This window comes from Hipposideros armiger, unplaced genomic scaffold, assembly GCF_001890085.2.
Source record: "Hipposideros armiger isolate ML-2016 unplaced genomic scaffold, ASM189008v1 scaffold_211, whole genome shotgun sequence".
NCBI classification, from domain to species: domain Eukaryota; kingdom Metazoa; phylum Chordata; class Mammalia; order Chiroptera; family Hipposideridae; genus Hipposideros; species Hipposideros armiger.
In genome coordinates this window covers 1,015,588-1,034,854 of record NW_017731561.1, presented here as the reverse complement: position 1 = coordinate 1,034,854, position 19,267 = coordinate 1,015,588, and the positions used below count along the sequence as shown (strand labels likewise).

The 19,267-nt window shown below is 48.3% G+C and overlaps 1 protein-coding gene across 1 annotated transcript in view; it reads left to right on the top strand.

Annotated features, from left to right (window-relative positions):
• Nucleotides 1-18,355, top strand: part of ADAM19 (ADAM metallopeptidase domain 19) — a 77,822-nt gene extending 59,467 nt beyond the window's left edge. The window contains exons 12-23 of the mRNA XM_019654004.1: nt 784-961; nt 3,463-3,552; nt 4,609-4,804; nt 6,083-6,191; nt 7,505-7,709; nt 8,470-8,547; nt 8,660-8,768; nt 9,797-9,941; nt 10,779-10,863; nt 11,168-11,392; nt 13,872-14,024; nt 14,803-18,355. Coding sequence (XP_019509549.1) covers nt 784-961; nt 3,463-3,552; nt 4,609-4,804; nt 6,083-6,191; nt 7,505-7,709; nt 8,470-8,547; nt 8,660-8,768; nt 9,797-9,941; nt 10,779-10,863; nt 11,168-11,392; nt 13,872-14,024; nt 14,803-14,856 — 1,627 coding nt within the window. The 3' untranslated portion in view covers nt 14,857-18,355. The remainder of the gene's footprint in view (nt 1-783; nt 962-3,462; nt 3,553-4,608; nt 4,805-6,082; nt 6,192-7,504; nt 7,710-8,469; nt 8,548-8,659; nt 8,769-9,796; nt 9,942-10,778; nt 10,864-11,167; nt 11,393-13,871; nt 14,025-14,802) is intronic.
• The last annotated feature ends 912 nt before the right edge of the window (nt 18,356-19,267 follow it).

Below are 19,267 nucleotides of genomic sequence, written 5' to 3'. Positions count from 1 at the left end.
CCAATTTGTTTTTAAACTATTCACAAATTTTAGAGGTTTAGCAATTATTAGTAGCAAATTCTTTGTGACATATCTGACGACAACTAAAGGAAACGCTCTAGTGTTTAACCTTTAATTGGTTTAGAGAATTGGAATTAGGATAACTCTTCCTTTACAGACCCAAGTAGTGGCACTGACCTGCCACCAAGGGACCCATGACTTCTGATTCTTTTTCCTAGTGGTGGGACCCAGGACCTTTCATACCCTTGTGATAAAGACCATGCATTGTGAGTTAAATTTGGAGCACTGCCTGTATCCTTAGAACAGAGATCAGATCACTGGACCAAAAGAGAAATTAAATCCCTGGTCTTGGCCTTTTGGGCCTGGTCCTCTGTCTCAAGAAAATCTCTATCTTAAATATCAGCTTTAGGAAAAGTTTGGGTTGGCTGGCATTTTATTCAGCTCTAAAGTTCAAGAGACCTATTGTAACACTCGTAACCCTTTGTTTATTGCAGCCCCTTTATGCAGAAGGTAGAAATTGCTGCTTCTGATTCTCAAATACCTCTTCCACACAGAAGGAGGGGGAAAAAATTATGGGGTGATTAAAATTTCTTAATTATTAGAAAGAATTGTAAGTTAATGTATTGGTGATGTTTCAAGGGTGCAGAATGTATGTGCATGGGGCTGTGGGGACCTGAATCCATCTAGGTGCAATCAGACTAATGGGCAGCAGGACGGATTGATGGCTGTTCTGGCTGTTTGATGCTCAGACTCTCAACTAACTCCAATCGTATTCTCCCTCAGGCATCCCTTCCCCAGAGTGTTTAATGGGTGCAACAGGAGGGAGCTGGACAGGTATCTGCAGTCAGGTGGTGGGATGTGTCTCTCCAACATGCCAGACACCAGGACCCTGTATGGAGGCCGGAGATGTGGGAACGGGTACCTGGAAGATGGGGAAGAGTGTGACTGTGGGGAGGAAGAGGTAAGGTGTCGTGGTGGTGCTGGTGGGAGGGGAAGAATTTGCATTAGTTTCAAAGCTCAAGGTCAAAGAGAATGCAACTGAAAAATTTCTTAGTCACAGGCATTCCCTATATACACGTGGCTCTCAAAGACCCCTTCACAAATAAGCTGTGGAGAGTCATCCTTAACTATGGACCATTTCTGCAGACTCTCCCAGTTTGAGGTTGACACTCTGTTCATGTGGGGGCGGAGTTCTCCTTGTGAGTGCCTGGTCTTACCGGAAACCACAGTCTCCACCAGTGGCGTGACAGATGGCCTCCTTGGCCTTCCAGCTGCACTGATTTTATTGTGGAGGCCACACAGCTGGATATATGAACTTCAACCTGGGCCTTATGAAGACTCTTAGAATAACAAGCTCATGTGTTTAGCCTGGAGAAGAGATGATTGAAAGGGGAAGTAGGAAGTACTGTCAAGTCAGAAAACGGCTGCTAGGAGGAAGGAGCAGAACTGTTTGTGTAAGGTCTTTCCTTCCTTTTGATCTTCAAAACGAGTGTGGCGGGCATACAGCATAGATAGATAGATCTGTCATTTTTAATGGATGCGTGTTGTTCCGCAAAAAAGCAGAACTGGGTAGTTTCATCTCTGTTTTTTGAAGGATGAAAATATGTACGTTGACATATGAAAACAATTTGGGGGAGAATCCATGAGTAACAGTTAACTGTGGGGGTGAGATTGAGAGTCTGTATATGTGGGAAAAGACTGTGAATTTATAACCTTCTCTATGGTTTGATTTTTCAATGTCAGCATGTAACTTTCAGAATAAAACAAGACCTAGTTAAATGTTCTGTCACCCCTGCCATCATGAGTTCAGAGCGATCAGCCCCAGACCGTTCAGAAAGGGGGGTGTTGTATTATGGAGGGCACAGTGGAGTTGACTAGCAGCCCACACGTGGGCTCAGCCTGTTGGCTTATATTTGGAGCAGATCCTTATTCTACAGATATTTACTGAGTGTGGAGCACTGTTGGGTGGTAAGGGCAGGAGAGAGAGAGCGAAAACAGACATGATCCCTGTCCTTGTGGAGCATTATAGTATAGTGGGGGAAATGCGCATTGGCCAAATAGTTACAGACGCATGTAAATACAATCCATGGGAAGTGCTAGGAGGGCCGATGACGAGGTGCTGTGAGTATGTGTAGTCTGAGGGGAGCTGCCCAGCTTGGGTGAGAGTGTGACCTCTGACCCCATATCTGAAGGCTAAGTGAGGAGCAGAAGCAGAGGAGGCCCATTTCAGCTAGAAGAAGAACCATCCCTTGAGGTGGGAAGCGACATGGTATGTCGGAAGGGAAGGAACACAGGTCTGCCTGGAGCCTAGATTGGTGAGAGATTGACGAGAGGCAAGTGTCCTGATTCCTTCTCTTAGGGAGGATAGGTGGATAAGTGTCTGTAATCATATGGTGGTATGTGTCTCCAACGTGCTGACCTAGACAGTTATGGTTATAATATGGTTAATAAGCATGGGATGGGCCCCGGGCAGACATGGCTTGAACTTGGCTCCAACACTTGCCAGGTATGTGCCTTGACCCGCCTTAGGACTTGTCTGAGCCGCAGTTTCCCCATCTGTGAAATGGGAATAATCTTGCCTTCCCAAGCTGCGATGGTCCTGTACGTGGCACATTGTCAAGAAATGTTTATGGAGAGGCCTGTGACTGGAGCAGGAGTGTGATAAGGACACTCAGACGCACTGGGAATCTCATCATCCTTTTAAATTTCATGCTGTATGTCAGCGACTCAGGACCCGCAGGGCAGGAAGTAAGAGAGGAGAGCATGGAACCCCTAGAGACCTTCTGTCTCGGAAAGGTCTAGGCCGGTGAGGGTTGAGGAAGAGAGCAGATGGCAAGAGAAGTCTGAGGAAGCGGGCGCCAGCAGCTGACATCAACTGTGTTCAAGGTTGTTGCAGCATGCTCTTCCTCCCGATGGCCTCTTTTTATGGGCTAGTAAGGCCTGGGAGTGTGGGGGCAGGGCGGGCAGCATAGAAAGCAGAGTCCCTGGATGTGCTATTGGGGGTGAGACAAACAAACCACAGAATTTCCACATAATGTAATGCTATCCTGAAAACCATGTTTTGGAAGAATACATGACTACAAGGAGTGTGCCTATTACAGTAAATTAAAAAGCAGTGTGGAGCCTACTATAATTTTGTAAAATAAGTGTATTTCTATATACATGTATATGAAAATGCCTGGAAAACTGTACACACTCAAAATGTAGTTGTGTCTACGTTGGGGTGTTACTGATGATTGTGCATATATATATTTTTTCTATGATAAATATACGTTATCATAGTGATTAACTGATGAAATGATTTTTTGGTAAAGGCTTCCTAAGGAGTCTGGGCTGCAGGGGCATGTGGGGCAGAGGGGGGGAGATGCTGGGGGAGGGTAAAGACCCTCATCTCACCCAGACTCCTGTCTCCCCGCCCTGCCACCCCGAGGCTCACGCCCATCCCCTCTGCCCCCGCCCCAGGAATGTGATAACCCCTGCTGCAATGCCTCTAACTGCACCCTGAGAGAAGGGGCAGAGTGTGCCCATGGCTCCTGCTGTCACCGGTGTAAGGTAAGTAAGTGGCCTTTTCCCCTGCCCAGGGTTCTCCCCTGACAGCCCAGTGCTCTGCTGGGCGGGATGCAGCCTCAGCCTTCATCTTGGGGAAGAGATGGTATCAAAGATTTAGAAACCCTTGAACAAAGTTAACTCTTTCCTCTACTGGGCCTCACTGAGTTCAAATCATCCCAGAGAGTTGTGCCTCCCGACAACTGGGAGAATTTTTTTTTTTAAAAAAGAAATGTCCAGAGAGAGTAAGCTTGATTTTATTTGGAGCTCCTAATAAAAATCGACATAATTTTGATTAATGTTAATGGATCCCTTATTTGATGCCAGGCACTGTGCAAACAACTTGACATATGTTATCTCATTCAGTCTTCACAGAAGCTCCATGAGATGTGTGTTATTATCCTCAATTTAAGTTGAAGGAACTGGGTGGGGCTCTGGGGGGAATAAGTGGCTTATCTGGGGTCACACAGCCAGGACGGGGCTGAACCAGCTGTCCCCGACTCTGGAACCCACATTCTTGATACTGATGTGGAAGATATTACTACTGCTACTAAAGGTCTACAATCTCTTATCCACAATTCTGAAATCCAGAAACTTCTGAAAACTGAAAAAAAAAAGTTTTAATGCATTTGATGGTAAAATTTGACCTGAACTGGCATGAGAGTAATTAGTCTTTAAAAAAAAAAATCACACTTATGTGAGTATTTATACGTCATTGCAGAAATATTAATGTGTTTGATTGTAAATGAAGTAATGTTTGTACCGGACACTTAAGTGGGAGCTCCCTAAAAGTAGCCGTTATTACTGAAGCACTTAGTAAACTGTGAATTGTTGCATAGGTATTATTTCTTACCTACTTCTTAGCATTTGTGAAAAGACCTGGAAAACTCGAAGTCACTATTCATATGAAAAGGCCTATGGTGGTTTGAACTAATGAGGTCATGTCAGAGGTGCTCTGAAGTGATAGCAATGGGAAATTCTGTTCTACAAGCGTGGTGCCCAGGAGCTCTTTCCAGGGCAGGTGAGAGATTGACTGTGTTTCCCTCTTCTTCCTCGGCTCAGCTACTGGCCCCAGGCACCCTGTGCCGGGAGCAGGCGCGGCAGTGCGACCTCCCGGAGTTCTGCACAGGCAAGTCCCCCCATTGTCCTACCAACTTCTACCAGATGGATGGCACCCCCTGCGAGAGTGGCCAGGCCTACTGCTACAACGGCATGTGCCTCACCTACCAGGAGCAGTGCCAGCAGCTGTGGGGGCCTGGTAAGTGAGCTGGGGTCCATGGCCCTCCTCCCGCTCCACCATGGCTGAGCCAACCTCCCCCTTCAGGCACTTGGGCAGCCTAGAGTCTTGGCTTCAAAACAGCATCTGCAGATGCCATCTTTGCGTCTGGGTAGACTTTCAGGGAGAGGCAGTGGCCTGTGTTCTTCCCAGTCCCTCAATGCTTTAAGTTCTCAGAGCCGGTAAATGGATAAGAATAATCCAAAAGAAAAGTAGGCAGAGATTGGAGACAGACAAGAAAACGCAAATGGCCCTTAGCTATGAGATGTTTACCCTCACGCATATTAAGTGAAAGCAAAGTATAACTACAGTAAGATGGGATGTATCATATGTCAGATTGGCAAAGGCTGAAAAGTTAATATACTGTAATAAAAAATAATAATACTGTAACTACCACAACAATAATAGTATAGTTGTGTGACGAGTGTGGGGAAACAGATAGATACAACCCCTATGGAGAGCAATTTGCAGATATGAAAATTATAAATACTCATTAAACCCATCCATTTTACTACTTAGGAATGTGTCTTGCACATGTAGGTGAAGATAGATTTACAGGGATATGCATCGCAGCATTATTAGTTGTAGCAATAACAACCTATATATCCTTCAGTAGGGACCGATTAAATTAATTCTGGTACATCAATACAGTGGACACACGATGCAGCTGAATAAAAGGAGGCAGCTCTCTATGTACTGCATAAAATCGTCTCCCACAATAAATCAAGTGAACAACGCAAGATGAAGAATAGTGACTAGAATGTGCTGCCATTCTTTATTAGATAGAGTATCTCTAAAAGATGCACAAGAATTATGTCTAGATGATCTGTCATTATCTGTAGAGGATACATTGTTAACTGTGTTTGCTTCTCCAAGGTATAGGGAAATAGGAACTGGAATGGCTAATTGGAAAAATTCCCCAAACATACTTTATTTCTTCAAAATTTTGTACATGTATTACCTATTTTTAAAAATCTTGAAATGAGACAGGGCTTCTTCATTAGAGAGAAGGGTTAGCACACAAAGCTCCCATAGGTATAAAACCTCAATAAAGTATAAAGAACTGATATAAAAGCTAGGTCTGGAGAAAGTAGGGGTGGAATAACCTGGTAGGGGGTACAGGAAGAAAACGCTGCATTTTCTGTCCCTAGAAACTTGCTTAACCTCAAGATTTCCCCAAGGGTTAGCTTTGCCCTTCGGGGGCTTCTGACTTTTACTAAAGTTGGCTAGTGTACTGATAAATGTTTCTTGCCCACCCAGGAGCCCGGCCTGCTCCTGATCTCTGCTTCGAAAAGGTGAATGTGGCAGGGGACACCTTTGGAAACTGCGGGAAGGACCTGAATGGGGAACACAAGAAGTGCAACATGAGGTGATGATCGTAGGGCAGACCCCACGGGATGGGGATGCGACAAATTCCTGCTCTGTTCTTTTCACTCCCGCCCAGCTCGGCAGCTTGGCTGGCCCCAGAGCTAGGCCTTTAAATAAATTGGTCAGAGCCCGTCATCTCTTCCATGCCCACTGTTGGACAATGCTCCATTCAGCCCTAAGGAAGTCAGAGGGAGGGTGTGGATGGCAATGCTTCCTAGAAAGCTGATCAGACTTCCTTTTGGGACCTTCTTACAGTAGGGCAGGGAATCAGCCTTTCTGTGTCATTTCTGCAGGGTGCTCATTATACCCTCATCTGAATAGCCTATCATTCATTAACTCACTCATGCAATCATTTCCACCAGCCAGCCATCCACCTATCCATCTATCCATCCACCTGTTCACCCATCCACTATCTAGTGAGGGTTTGCCATGTGCCAGATACTATGCTGAGTACATGGAACTTTTAATTAGCAATGCAGTGTGATAATGGACACACGGAGAGAGCCACCACTCTGACCTTAGTGGGTGGAGGCGATTTTCCAAAGGAAGTTATGCCTAAGCTGAGATCTGGAGAATTTACCGAGTTGAACAGGGTAGGGAATGGTGCTAGTACATGGGAGAGTGTCCCAGGCAGAGATGAGTAGAGAAAAACTGGTGGTCAGAAGAACTGATAACAAGTTGATACAAAGTATCATGTTGAAGAGAAATGGAGAGGGGGCTGCTGAAAAATGAGCCTGGATAGTTAAACATGGACCAGATCATGAATAGTCTTGAATTCATGGCTAGGGGAGTTTGGACTTTGGCTTGAGAGCAGTTTGGTCATTATATTCCCATGGGGGCCAGAGTAGAGGCAGGGAGATCAGTTTCCTGGTGTCCAGGTGAGAGGAGGGTAGTGTGAATTAGGGTAGATATAGAGGAGGGAGGATTGACAGGGCTTGAAAATTGCTTGAACACAGGAGTGAGGGAGAATGGGACATTGGGGATGACACCAGGCTTCCGGCTGGAGTACCTGGGTGTGTGAGAGTGCAAGGAGCTAGGGGGCAGGTTACTCAGTTCAGGCCATTGTCCTCGCAGTAAAGAGGACTTCCCAAGGCCAGCTTTCTGGCCTAGAACTCTTGGAAGACAAGGAACCTGTTTGCTTCCCTTGGTCTAAGTCCACTTGGGGTCTTTCTTGGTGGGTCCCTAGAGTGTGCTCATTGCCGCTTTGCCCCTCTCCACCCCTCGCCTGCTATGCTGGTCAAGCAAGATTGAAGCTCTTCTGTGCCCCAGCTCTTCCCCTGCCTCTGATTACCCCTCCCTCTCTCTCGGGCCCAGAGATGCCAAGTGTGGGAAGATCCAGTGTCAGAGCCCCGAGGCCCGGCCCCTGGAGTCCAACGCGGTGCCCATTGACACCACCATCATCATGAACGGGAGGCAGATCCGATGCCGGGGCACCCACGTCTACCGAGGTCCCGAGGAGGAGGGGGACATGTTGGACCCAGGCTTGGTGATGACTGGGACCAAGTGTGGCTACAACCATGTGAGTCCCTTTTTCCAACCTCACGCAGGAACCAGGCTACAGAGGACAGTGATTGAGACGTGCGAGCTCTGGAAGGAGGAGGCCCCGGTTATAATTCTAGCTTGCCCAACCTCTCTGCCTCAGTAGCTTCCTTTATAAAGTATGTTAGTAAAGCAAGACCCACCCCATAGAATTGTTATAGGACTAAATGCGATAATCCCTATAACCTATTTAGAGGGGCTAGATATTAACACTTTCATCCTCCTCATTAATTATTATATAAATTAAGACATGGACTAGACTAGGAGTTAGGGAAACATGTGGAAAATAATGGCACCTATCTCAGAGTTAAGCGTGAAAATGAAATTATAAAAAGCATGTGAAGCACGTGGTACAGTACCTGGCACATAGCAGATTGCTGTCACCATCATTTTAAAGTATAATATTTAAATTAGTGCATATTAATATGTAATTAAGTATCTAACATATAACCAACATACAGTAATAGAGAATAACACGTATTTATTATATTATTATATGTAATATTTTAACAACATAATATTTGTTGTTTTCTCCCTAATTATAAAAATAATAGCAGAATTTAATTAAGTACTGTCCTGTGCTTGGCTTTTTATGTTGTTTTCAGTTTTTCACTGTAATAAGTACCCTGATGGGCTGCCTTTTTGAGTCCCATATGTTCTGGGTACAAAACCCCAGTCTCCTGATTGCCAACAAGTGTCCCTTTCATTGTGCTCACGGTTCAGTTTCCTCCTCACTACAGATTTGCTTCGAGGGGCAGTGCAGAAACACCTCCTTCTTTGAAACGGAAGGCTGTGGGAAGAAGTGCAATGGCCACGGGGTATGTGTTCCCTGGGTTCCGGGGCTCCTCCCTGCTAGTGTCATGGGGGCAGGCCTTGTGGGAGGCTGGAGCTCTCCAGGGTGCTGACACCTCTGCCCTGCCCTTCCTCCAGGTCTGCAACAACAATCAGAACTGCCACTGCTTCCGGGGTTGGGCCCCGCCCTTCTGCAACATGCCCGGCCAGGGGGGCAGCATCGACAGTGGGCCCATGCCCCCAGAGAGTAAGTGCCCGGCCTACTTGGGGCCTCTGCCCACCTTTCTGAGGAGGGGTGGGCGCTTTGGGGGCAGGTGGCATGTTGCAGACAGATAATAAGTCAGTTTCATCACCCTGATTTTGTAGCTGAGGGAACAAGAAAATAGAGGCCAAGTGGGAAGAACAGCTGAGGCTGGCAGCCTGGTGTGGGGCTCAGCTCAGTTGCTCTTCCTCTGTCCTTCCTACTGAGGATAAACCTGCTTAGAGAGAGAGAAAGACAGACCCTAGGTTATTGAACAATCTCATCCTGTTTTGGGGTGGGGGTGGGGGTGGTGACCAGTCCTCTGGCATTTAGAAATAATCATGAACCTAAGGCATATTGTAGTGGTTCAGATTCCCTTGGATGAACAAAGCTTAAAATGGAAACTAGACACTCAGAAAAATGAATCGTTGTTTAGTGGAAATCTCAAGGAATCTAGTTGTTTGATTTCCAAGCTTTTTGAAAAAGTAGTAGCAAAGAACTTTTTTTTTTTGAACAAAATCAAGGAAGAAACCCCAATGTATAAAACAGATAAAAGTTGTGTGTCACGTTTAAATTTATAAGTTGTGAGAACATTGAGGCAATTTTGATGAAACGAAATGTGAAATTATGGATAATTGTGAGGGTCCTTGCCTTAGGTCAGTTAAGTCTCTCAGTGTTTCGTGTTGATTGTTTTGTGACCAGGAAAATATGATTCAGGCTGAAAACTAGTGGTAATTAATGATAGAGGCAGGAGCTCCTAGCCTTGAAGGGCACTCTTCAATTAAACAGAGTGGCTGGAGAAGCTTTATTATGAGGTCTACACAAGCCTGTTGACCTGGGTGTTTCAGCTGCTGTTAGTGGTTTCCCAGTGGTACACAACGTGTACTTTTTATTATGATTTTTAAGTTAAAATAAGTAATACACATTAAATGCAAATCAAATATCTGAAGAAGAATCAGGAACGCACTGTTGGAAATCCACTACTGTAACCCAAACAGCTTCTACCTCTCTCACTGGGGTTCTCTTTCTGGAAGGTGTTGGTCCCGTGGTAGCTGGTGTGTTCTCGGCCATGTTTGTGCTGGCGGTGCTCATGCTGCTTTACTACTGCTGTAAACAGAAAAACAAACTGGGCCAACTCAAGCCCTTGGTCCTTCCCTCCAAGTTGAGGCAACAGTTCAGGTATGACGGGGTGCTATGAAGGACTTGGGGTCCACTTATGAATCATAAAGCCTTCTGTAAGCAGTACCTGGTGGAAAAGTTGGTGGTAGGGCGTCTAATTCAGGAAAGGCCAATGCAAGGTATACACCACCCTCTCCCATCCACCATGCCCCATGACCATGGCAGACATTACTAGTTGATCTCACTATAAATGTTCTCTACTGAGCCTGGTCATCACTTCAGAATCCTTCTCATCAGAACGCCCCCAAGAAACTCAAGTTGGAGTTTGAAAAGAAATCTATTTTCCATTCTTTATTTAATTGATTTGTTCCCCGTTTTAAAGAGCAAGAACCTGAGACAACAAAGAAAGAATGTCTAGCTCAAGACACTCACAGGGGTGGCTGGACTTCACCTTCAGACAAAGACTAAATTTTTTTTTTAAAAGCTCTTCATTCCTTTGGATGTTGAAGATGTCTAGCCTCTGAGTTCTCTATTAAACTATACTTGTTCTGGAGGGTATTTTAAATCCCAGGTCCTTCTGGATCGATGCTTAAAGGGGATTGGTTGATGGCTGGTGACATCCTTATGCCCCCTTGAGGGAGAAAGGTCTTAAAAGGTTGAAGAGAAGGTATTGAGGAAAATTCTGCTTTGTATAAGGTCAACTCTCTTCCTGGGAGTTCTCTATTGGCCATACATGTCCCTAGGCCATACCTAGAGAGCTGGGGTTCAAAGGGACCAATCCCACTTCCTCCAGAGCAGACTTTAGCAGTTTACTAGCTGTGCTTGGGTCGGGGGGAACTCAAGAACAGACCTGATGATCATCCCCCCTCCTCTTCTTCCCCCATTCCTTGTTATTAGCTGTCCCTTCAGGGTGTCTCAGAACAGTGGAACTGGCCATGCCAACCCAACATTCAAGTTGCAGACACCCCAGGGCAAGCGAAAGGTAAGGGCTTTGTACCTTGAACTTTGCTACTTTTCCTTTATCCTCAAGATCCTGCTGGATTTTCCCAAGAGCCTGTGTGGCCCATGAGATTGGTAATAAAAGCCACTTTCTTGGCATGAGAGACCTTCAGTTGGTGCTAACATCCCCTGATGACTTTAAAGGTTGCATCTGGTGGATTTAACAAGTCACCCTGTCCTCCCCTCAGCCTTTAGTCATCCCAGTGAGACACACAGGGGCACCGCTGAGTTTTTAAGTGCATTGAGGGTTTCTGTATCTTAGACGTTTCCTTGTCTTATGCATACAGGTGACAAACACCCCTGAAACCCCACGGAAGCCCTCCCAGCCTCCTCCCCGGCCCCCGCCGGACTATCTGCATGGCGGGTCCCCACCTGCGCCGTTATCTGCACACCTCATCAGGGCTCCTAGGAACTCCCCAGGGGCCTGGTCTCAAGTAGAGAGGAAGGAGTCATCCAGGAGGCCTCCCCCAAGCCGGCCAGTGCCCCCTGCACCAAATTGCATCCTTTCCCAGGTAAGTGGATTCTCGGCAAACCTGGGCAGGGGGCATTGCTTTTAAGGCCATCGGTAATACGAAATGACTGAGGCTGGGAACTCGCAGAGCCAGAGCCGACTGCCTCTTCTGCATTCTGGTAAACACAGGGTGAGAGTGATGAGTGTGGGGAACTCTCCCCAGAGACCCCCTAAACTACAGAGGATTTCCTCCCTGGCTGGACTATTTTATGACAAGACACTGCTCACCTATTCAGAATTAACTTGCATCAGTTCTCCCTGGTATTTTTCTCTCCCCCAGGTCTTTGCAAATGCTATTCCCTCTGCCTGATAAACTTTCTTCCTTTCCAATTCCAAGCTCCTCCTCATCCTCAGAGCTCCTCTTAAATGCCACTTCTCCCAAGAAGTCTTACCTGACCCTCGAAGCCTGAATTTGGTGGCCCTGTACTTCTCTCATCATACTTATCCCACCAAATTAGATACTTATTGGTATCTTCCACTAGTCAGGAAGTCTGACTGAGTGATGTACCATGATGCCTTGCTCATTGGAAGGGCAGGAGGCTCTGGGCGGTGTGAGTGGGGTCTGGGCTGTACACCCCCACCCTCATGTCCAGCTGCCTGTTTACCTGACTGTGCTCTGATGGCTCCAACTATATCTTCTGGCAGAAGTTTCCGCAGCACAGACACAGGTGTTCCCAGGGCGGTGGCCAGGACTGGTGCTTTCCGGAGTTAGCCAGTGTGTTTTGGGAGTGACCCCTCTGGGGCAGGGGACTTGCTTATTTTTCTCCTGGGACTGCTTTTCTTGGCCACAGTCCAGAGAGCTCCACTGGGGCCTAGGCTGTCTCTGAACCTAAGGACTGTGGGGTTGGCACAAGGGCTTGGAGGGCCCCTGGAATGGGGGGCAGTGTCACAGTTTGGCAGAGCTGACAGCACCAGGTTTGGTTCTCTGATAATGTGAAGCTGCTGCTTTCCCATATGGGACTGCAGAGCAATGGGCAAAGCCATGCAAAAAGGGAGGGGAAAGACTGACAGAGAGAGGAGAGGCAGAAAGGGAAGGGAGCCAGAGGAGGAGAGAGACGGAGAGGAGATGAGAGTGCATTTGTCTCCCCGGGCCGCCATAACAAATATCACAGCCTAAGAGGCTTAAACAAAAGAAATTTACTTTCTCCCAGTCCTGGAAGCTAGAAGCCCACGGTCAAGGTGTCGGTGTGTTTGGTTTCTTCCGAGGCCTCTCTCGGCTTCTCCCGTGTCTCCATATGGTCCTTCCTTTGTGCATGTCTGCCCCCATGCCCCTGTGTGTCCAAATTCCCTCTTCTAAGGTCACCAATCAGATTAGATGAGGGCCTCATGTTAACGTAATCACCACTTTGAAGGCCCTGTCCCCAAATACAGTCGCAGTCTGAGGTCCTGGGGGTTAGGGCTGCACCATATGAATTTCAGGGGCATAGTTTAGCCTATAACAGAAGGAGAGGAGAGAAAGGGAGGAAGAAGGAACAAGGCAACGCACAGAAACGAGGGCATAAAGAGAGAACAGACGCGCAGGACGAGAGAGGGAGGGAGTGGTCCGTTCAGACCCGTGTTCTTAAAAACCCCCCACACTGGAGGCTTGTTCAGTGAGGGTGCTGTCAGCCTCACCCCAAGGCATTGAGCAGTAGGTTGGGGTGGGGATGGGGCACTAGGGGTAGAGGGGTGTTGCAATTTTAAATAAGGTGGTCAGGGAAGGCTTCATTGGGAAGGTGATAAAACATGGAGGTAATATGAAAGCACAAAGGAAAGAATTCCTGTTCATGTGCCCCTCCCCCCATAGACAACCAGTCTTTTTTCAACTTTATTTTTATTTGCACAGGTAATATACATAGATGCTCTTACTGAAAAAAATTAAATGTTCCCCTGGGCACCCCACACACACGCTCACACCCCATCCCTGACCCCTGTTACCGGTTTGGTCTGTATCCTTCCTGACTTTCTTCTGTATGTTAATATTTACACTGGGGGCTGGGAAAGAGAGGGCCATGGTGACTTATTTTCCATAAACTGTCCTCTCTAGCTTGTACGTCAGCTTGCAATGACCTCTGATTATCTTTCCAGAAGAGCACATGTCAACCTACTTTATTCTTTTCAAATGCTGCATCATATGTCTCTGTATTATAAACTTAGTAATTTGGTTATTTATAGTTCCTTTTGTGTCACAGTGCTACAGGGAACATCCTTGCAAGTTCACTTCTGTGTACGCGTGCAAGTAGCTCTCTAACATGGGTCATAGGAAGTGGAGTTATTAGATCAGACAATGATTATTTCTAATTTTAATAGATTCTGCCAAATTGCTCTCCAAACAGGCTTTTTTCCTGAGCGTTAAAACATATACGCACAATTTCTTTTTCAATGGGACCAGATAATATATCCCTTTTCTCATCTGATTTTGATCTGTAATTATACTGGAAGCATTTTCTGTCAAACAGGCCCCTCTGGCCTTTGAGTGAGGCTTGTGGCTCTCTCCCCAGGATTTCTCCAGGCCTCGGCCACCCCAGAAGGCGCTTCCGGCCAACCCGGTACCAGGCCGCAAGGGGCTGCCCAGGCCTGGCGGCGCCTCCGTACTGCTGCCCCCGGCCACCGGCCCTCGACCGTGCCGGCCTCTGGCAGCCTCTTTCCCAAAGGTGAGTCTGTGGAAGCCCTCGAGGCAAGAGCTGAAGCCAGAGGACTCCAGTGGGCAAGACTGGCTGAGAAAACAGAGGAGTTGTAGGGCTGAACTTGCAGAACAAAGGCCAAGGACAAAAGCTTAGCTTTTCTTGGTGCCTGTGCGACTGTCCCTGAAATGGGTGGTAGGGTTTTTGGTTTCATGTGAAAGCTGATGCCCTGCAGCCTGAGCTGTTGTGGCTTTACACCTAGATCTGCAACTGACCAGCTGGGTGGCCCTGAGCAAGTCACCCTCTTGAGCCTCAGTTTCCTTTTCTGGAAAGAGGCGATAAGCAGAGCCAGCGCCCTTCGGCTGCTGTGAAGGTCAAAGCAGTTAATTTGTGTGAACTGCCGGCCTGGGGTAGGATGTGCACAAATGACTCCTCTCGTTACCTCTTCCCGGGGTGTGTCCTCCAGCTGCCAGTCCTGGGAGTTGGGCAGAGAGGAGGTGAGGAAGCTGGCTGACCGCCCTGTGTTCCCAGGAGGCCCTGGGAAATCCATGGACTGAGCTGCAGTTTTTGTGGGGAAGGAGGGGGATGGCTGTCAGCTCAGGGTTGAGGGAGGGGACACCACCATGGAGGGTTTATGGTCTCAATGAGCAGACTTGTCAGCAGACTTTTACGGGAAACCACCTTTCTGGGCTGACTGACTGTCTACCCTTCCAGCCTGTCAAAAGCAAGAGGCCGGCTCCCCACTGATCCCACTGATGAGCGGGTAGCTGATGATGTCTCTCTCCCTCCCATCTCTCTCTTTCCTCAGGTTCCTGAATACAGATCACAGAGGGCTGGGGGGATGACTAGCTCGAGAATCTAGACCTGTCTAAGGGCTACTCCCTTCGCTTGGGGAATCTGAACACCACGGAACCTGGAAGAAGCCTGTCTGGCCACCTCTGAGCGCCTCCTCCCCTCCCCCCTTCCTCCTGGGACTACCGCATCTCTGAAAATCTCCTTCTGGACTCAGCACCTCCTCAGCCTCCTCGGAGCCCCAGAGGGACTTCTATCTGAAGGCATCCATGTGTTGTTTTGTGCAATATACAGCCCCGGGCAGGGAGAGGGGAGGGCAGGAGCAGACAGATGGCAGCTCCCCTCCAACCGCCCTTCAACTGGCCCCTGACCTCAGAGCTGCCAGTGGAGACGGCCCAGGCTGTCTGAGCTGTGAGCCCAACTGGGAAAAGTCCCCTTTAGCCCTTCAGGTCAGGACTTAGCGTGGAGAAGCCATCCATCCTCGTCCTATCGTGGAGGGTATGCATGAGAGCTTTCCATTGCTTCTGTCTTCCTAGAAGGTCCCAGGCTAGACAGGCTGGGCACTTCCCCATCCGTTTTAGCTCTGAGATTGAGAGCTGTGGCCCTGCCCACGGCTTGGTTGATGTCACAGCTTCTGGCTCTGTGGCCACACGTGAACAAGTCAAGTCCCGTCCCCACCCCCCCACCCCCTTATTTACACGGGTCACTCTGACTCAGACAGGTACTATTTGTAGGCAGTGTAGACAGCAGGGGGAGCACCAGGCCTCCTCTGAGCCGTAATGCCAAAGGTTTTGACTCTTGATGCAACGATAATTCTTGGTTGACCTTTGTCTTTGCTTCTGCACTTTCCAAGTCCCCCGCGGTTTTGATTTCTCCTTCCCCACTTGGACCCATCTAATGTGTGGTGCTGTGCAGGGTGGACCCTCAGCAGTCCCGACTTCCTGGGGATCTGGTGCTAGTGCCCTACAAGTCAGGGCCCTGCCAATGGGTTTCCTACCTTGGTTCTCAAGAGTATTGACCTCAGTAGACGTGGGCCATGGCTGTGGGGGTCGTAGCTTTATTTGCCATTGTGTTTTGTGAGCTCAGCAGGGTGAGGGTCTCCCCTCTACGTCCTGACCTAAATCTAAGGAAAGTAGAGTCCCCGGGGACAGCAGCAGGTGCAGTGCAGGAGTAGACATCCTAGGAACCCCATTCTGTCCCTGAGTCTGGTCACTGACTTGAGGCAGGACCGTTGCCGCCTGAGCGGAGAGCAGACCTGTCTCTGGAGTCCCTAGAGAAGCAGCAGTCAACATCCTTGATGGGGCAGCCTGCAGCCTGAGCTGGGGCCAACCAGGCTGTTTAGGACCCACTTCCTGGCGTTCCCTCCTCAGGTCCCTGCTTTTATCTGGCACTCACAGAAAGAACTCAGCCCGGATCAGTGGATGCCACTCTAGTGGATCCTACTGTCCCCGGGGCAGGGAAGGGGGGCTGTGTAGTGCTCTGCGCAGTTGTATGGCTTGTCACTGGAACGTTCTCTGGGACTGCCTCCCACCCCCAGAAAGGTGCTGTGTGGCTGGGGCTTCCCCACTTCCTGCAGGGAGCAGTTGTTTGCTCTTGAAAACCTCAGCGCAAGGAAGAGACTTGAGCTTTCACTCCCCAGCCACCACCCCAGGGCCCCCTTACAGCTCTCTGCACACAATAGGTGCTCAATAGATGTTCCTGGGTTTGTAGACAAAGGGGGAGATGTGGGATCTGCACCTGGGGACACACGGGGTGGATTAGAAAGATCTCAGGAAAATGAGGTTCTCTTCCCTCAGGTAGTCGTGATATTTACGCTCCTGTCTCCCTGACATGAGCCCTGGTTGTCCCCCATAGCCAATGGACCACCTTTCTTGCTGCCGGATTAAGTCAGGGGACAGCCTGCCATTTAACTGTGCTACCCCAAAGGTCCCAGGTCTCAAGGCTGGGTCCCAGAAAAGTAAAGGTGAAAACAACTCCCGCAAAAAACCAAAAACCAGAAAACCAAATCATCGTTAAAGCCAGACCCATGCCTCACAGACAGTCCTGTGGCTTGCCCAGCTTTGCTCCCCGACACCAGCAGGTAGAAGGCTTGGAAGGGAAAAGCCACAGCCATTGTGGCTGCGTGAGCCTTGCGAACCCGAAATCCACCCTCCCTCGTACCACACCAGAAAGAGACCTGGGTTGTTGCTTTCTTGTTTATGTTTTCCATTATTTTAATACCACCTCCCCTCCATCCCATAAATTTGTACTGTGAACTGGAAGATGGTCACATTTTAAAATTTGATGGAGACTGGCAGCCGGTTTTTTTTACTGTTTTCTCTCCTGGCTCTGTTCAGGGAGCCTGGCATCGCCATTCCAGTAGGCAGAGGCCCAGGAGCAAGACCGGCCGTGGCATGCCCTCTTTTCCCTCCTGTGCTCTTGTGCTGCTTTGAGGTGACAAAAATAAATACAGATTTAAGGAAGGAGGGACTTTATTTGGAAGGATTACTGCAAGATTGGGAGAGGAAATATTGCTGTAAGCGCAGGGGGCTATTGCAATAGGGAGAACGCTGCTGCAGGGGTCTGCCAGTATCCCAGAGCTCAGAAAGGAAGAGGCCGTTCCTTCTGTAGGAGGGAGTGAACTGGGCTGTAAAGCTCGGTCAGGTACTCTGTGTCTGTGCTCAGCCTTTTGGGGAGGGGCTGGCTGTGTGTTGGCTCAGGCTGAGGGTCAGAGTCTGGTGGGGGGAGGAAAAGAGCTTAACTAAAGCTTGGAGTGAGTTGACCCGCCCTTTGTTCAGATGGAGATGCATATAAATCTTTTTAAAAGCTAATTTAACCTTCTGCCGGTTTTACAACCCTGGAAATACTTTTCTTCAGAGCCTGGGAGCCATCTCTGAAATGTAAACCTCAGGGGACCCAAGGGAGATAGCGCCTGGCTCCGTCTCAGTGGGAGCGTTTAGCCCAGGCACGTGGCTCCCCATCTCCTAACGACCTGCTTGCCCTGGGTTCTCTTTTAGCCTTGTTTACTTCTCCCTATAAAAGCAAAGCCCCTTCCTGCCCCAGCTCTGAGACACTTGCAGATCTCGTGGTGTTGCAATAGCCCCTTCCCCCTCTTGCGGTAGCCCCTTACCATTTCTTGCAATAATCCAAAGCGCCCCCTTACCTACATCCAAATTTGTTCTTGGGGAGAGGTGATGGAAGACTTGCATATTTAAATTGGGGACCAGTTCTAAAGTCAGTGATTGCGTTAAATGTGTGTATAACAGCTCTGCTGGATAGCCAAGAAAGCCAAGAGAACACCAACTGGAAAGGTGCTAAGAGGGGTTCTGCAGAATCCAAGCCAAGCACCCCCTAAATTACCCCTCCCCGCATCCTCTCACACCATCCACTATGTGTATGTATGTGTCTGGGATCCAGGGCAATGTGAATTTTCTTTTATTTGGGAGATTATTCATGGGAAACAGATCCTCTTCTCTCTCGTTCACCTATTAATTGTTTACAATATTTGTACATCTATGCAAAATACTTGAATGGGCCATGGTGCCTTTTTTCCTTGTTTATATTTAATTAAAATAAATTGTCATTTGAAATGCTGTCTGGTTTGGCAACTCTCTTTTGTTTGTTTATTTCAATGTCCTACTGCTCAGCCTGGAGAGGATGTGTCACATGAGGACTTCTCAGAAGAAGAGTGCCCGCAAAGACCATCAGGTCAGCCTATCAGGCTGTAATGGAAGACCTTGAGCTAAACAGAAGCCTTGGGCTCCCCCAGGACCCGTCGAAGGGCTGTTGGTCTTTGCACTTGGACATAGGCTGATATAGTTTAATTAGGCCTTGGGTTACAAAAGGCATGGATTCCCTGATAGGTGTTTAGCAGACAGTTGAGACCCTCTGTTCTCATCTTATTGCTAGGGACCATGCACTTCAAAGAGGGGAGGACTTGCTCAAGGTCTGTTGGGCGAGGTGGCCAGGCACAGCGCTGCGGCTCTGGGTGGGCGTGCCTTCTGACTGCAGAGCCCTGGGTGATAACAGCTCACATCCACTAGTGCTTCCCAGTCCGAAAAAGGATCCCACCCTCATTCATCTGATCCCCACTTCAATTCTGAGGTTCTCTAAGAGAGATGGAAGCATAATAACCATGATAGCAGCTAACATTTACCGAGTACTTAACACATGCTGGGCGCTGAGTGCTACTTCATCTCATCGAATCCTCACAAAAGCCATGGGAGGGATCCTTGAGATCAGATTATACTTTTCTAACTTTTCATTGTGAGGTGTGTGCCTTAAAGAAACATCAAAGGCATCAAACACAAATGTCCTGACTACTAAAAGGCCTGCTCATGAAATTATCCCCCACCCAAATGCCCCTGTCCACCTAACACTGTCATCCAAACCATCTGTTGGCCAGTCTCTGGGTTGATAGTCACACATTGGTCAGCAGGATAAAACACAGAGCCTGGCTGGACAGACCTGGGTTCAAATCCCAGCTCTGCTGCTTGCTACAT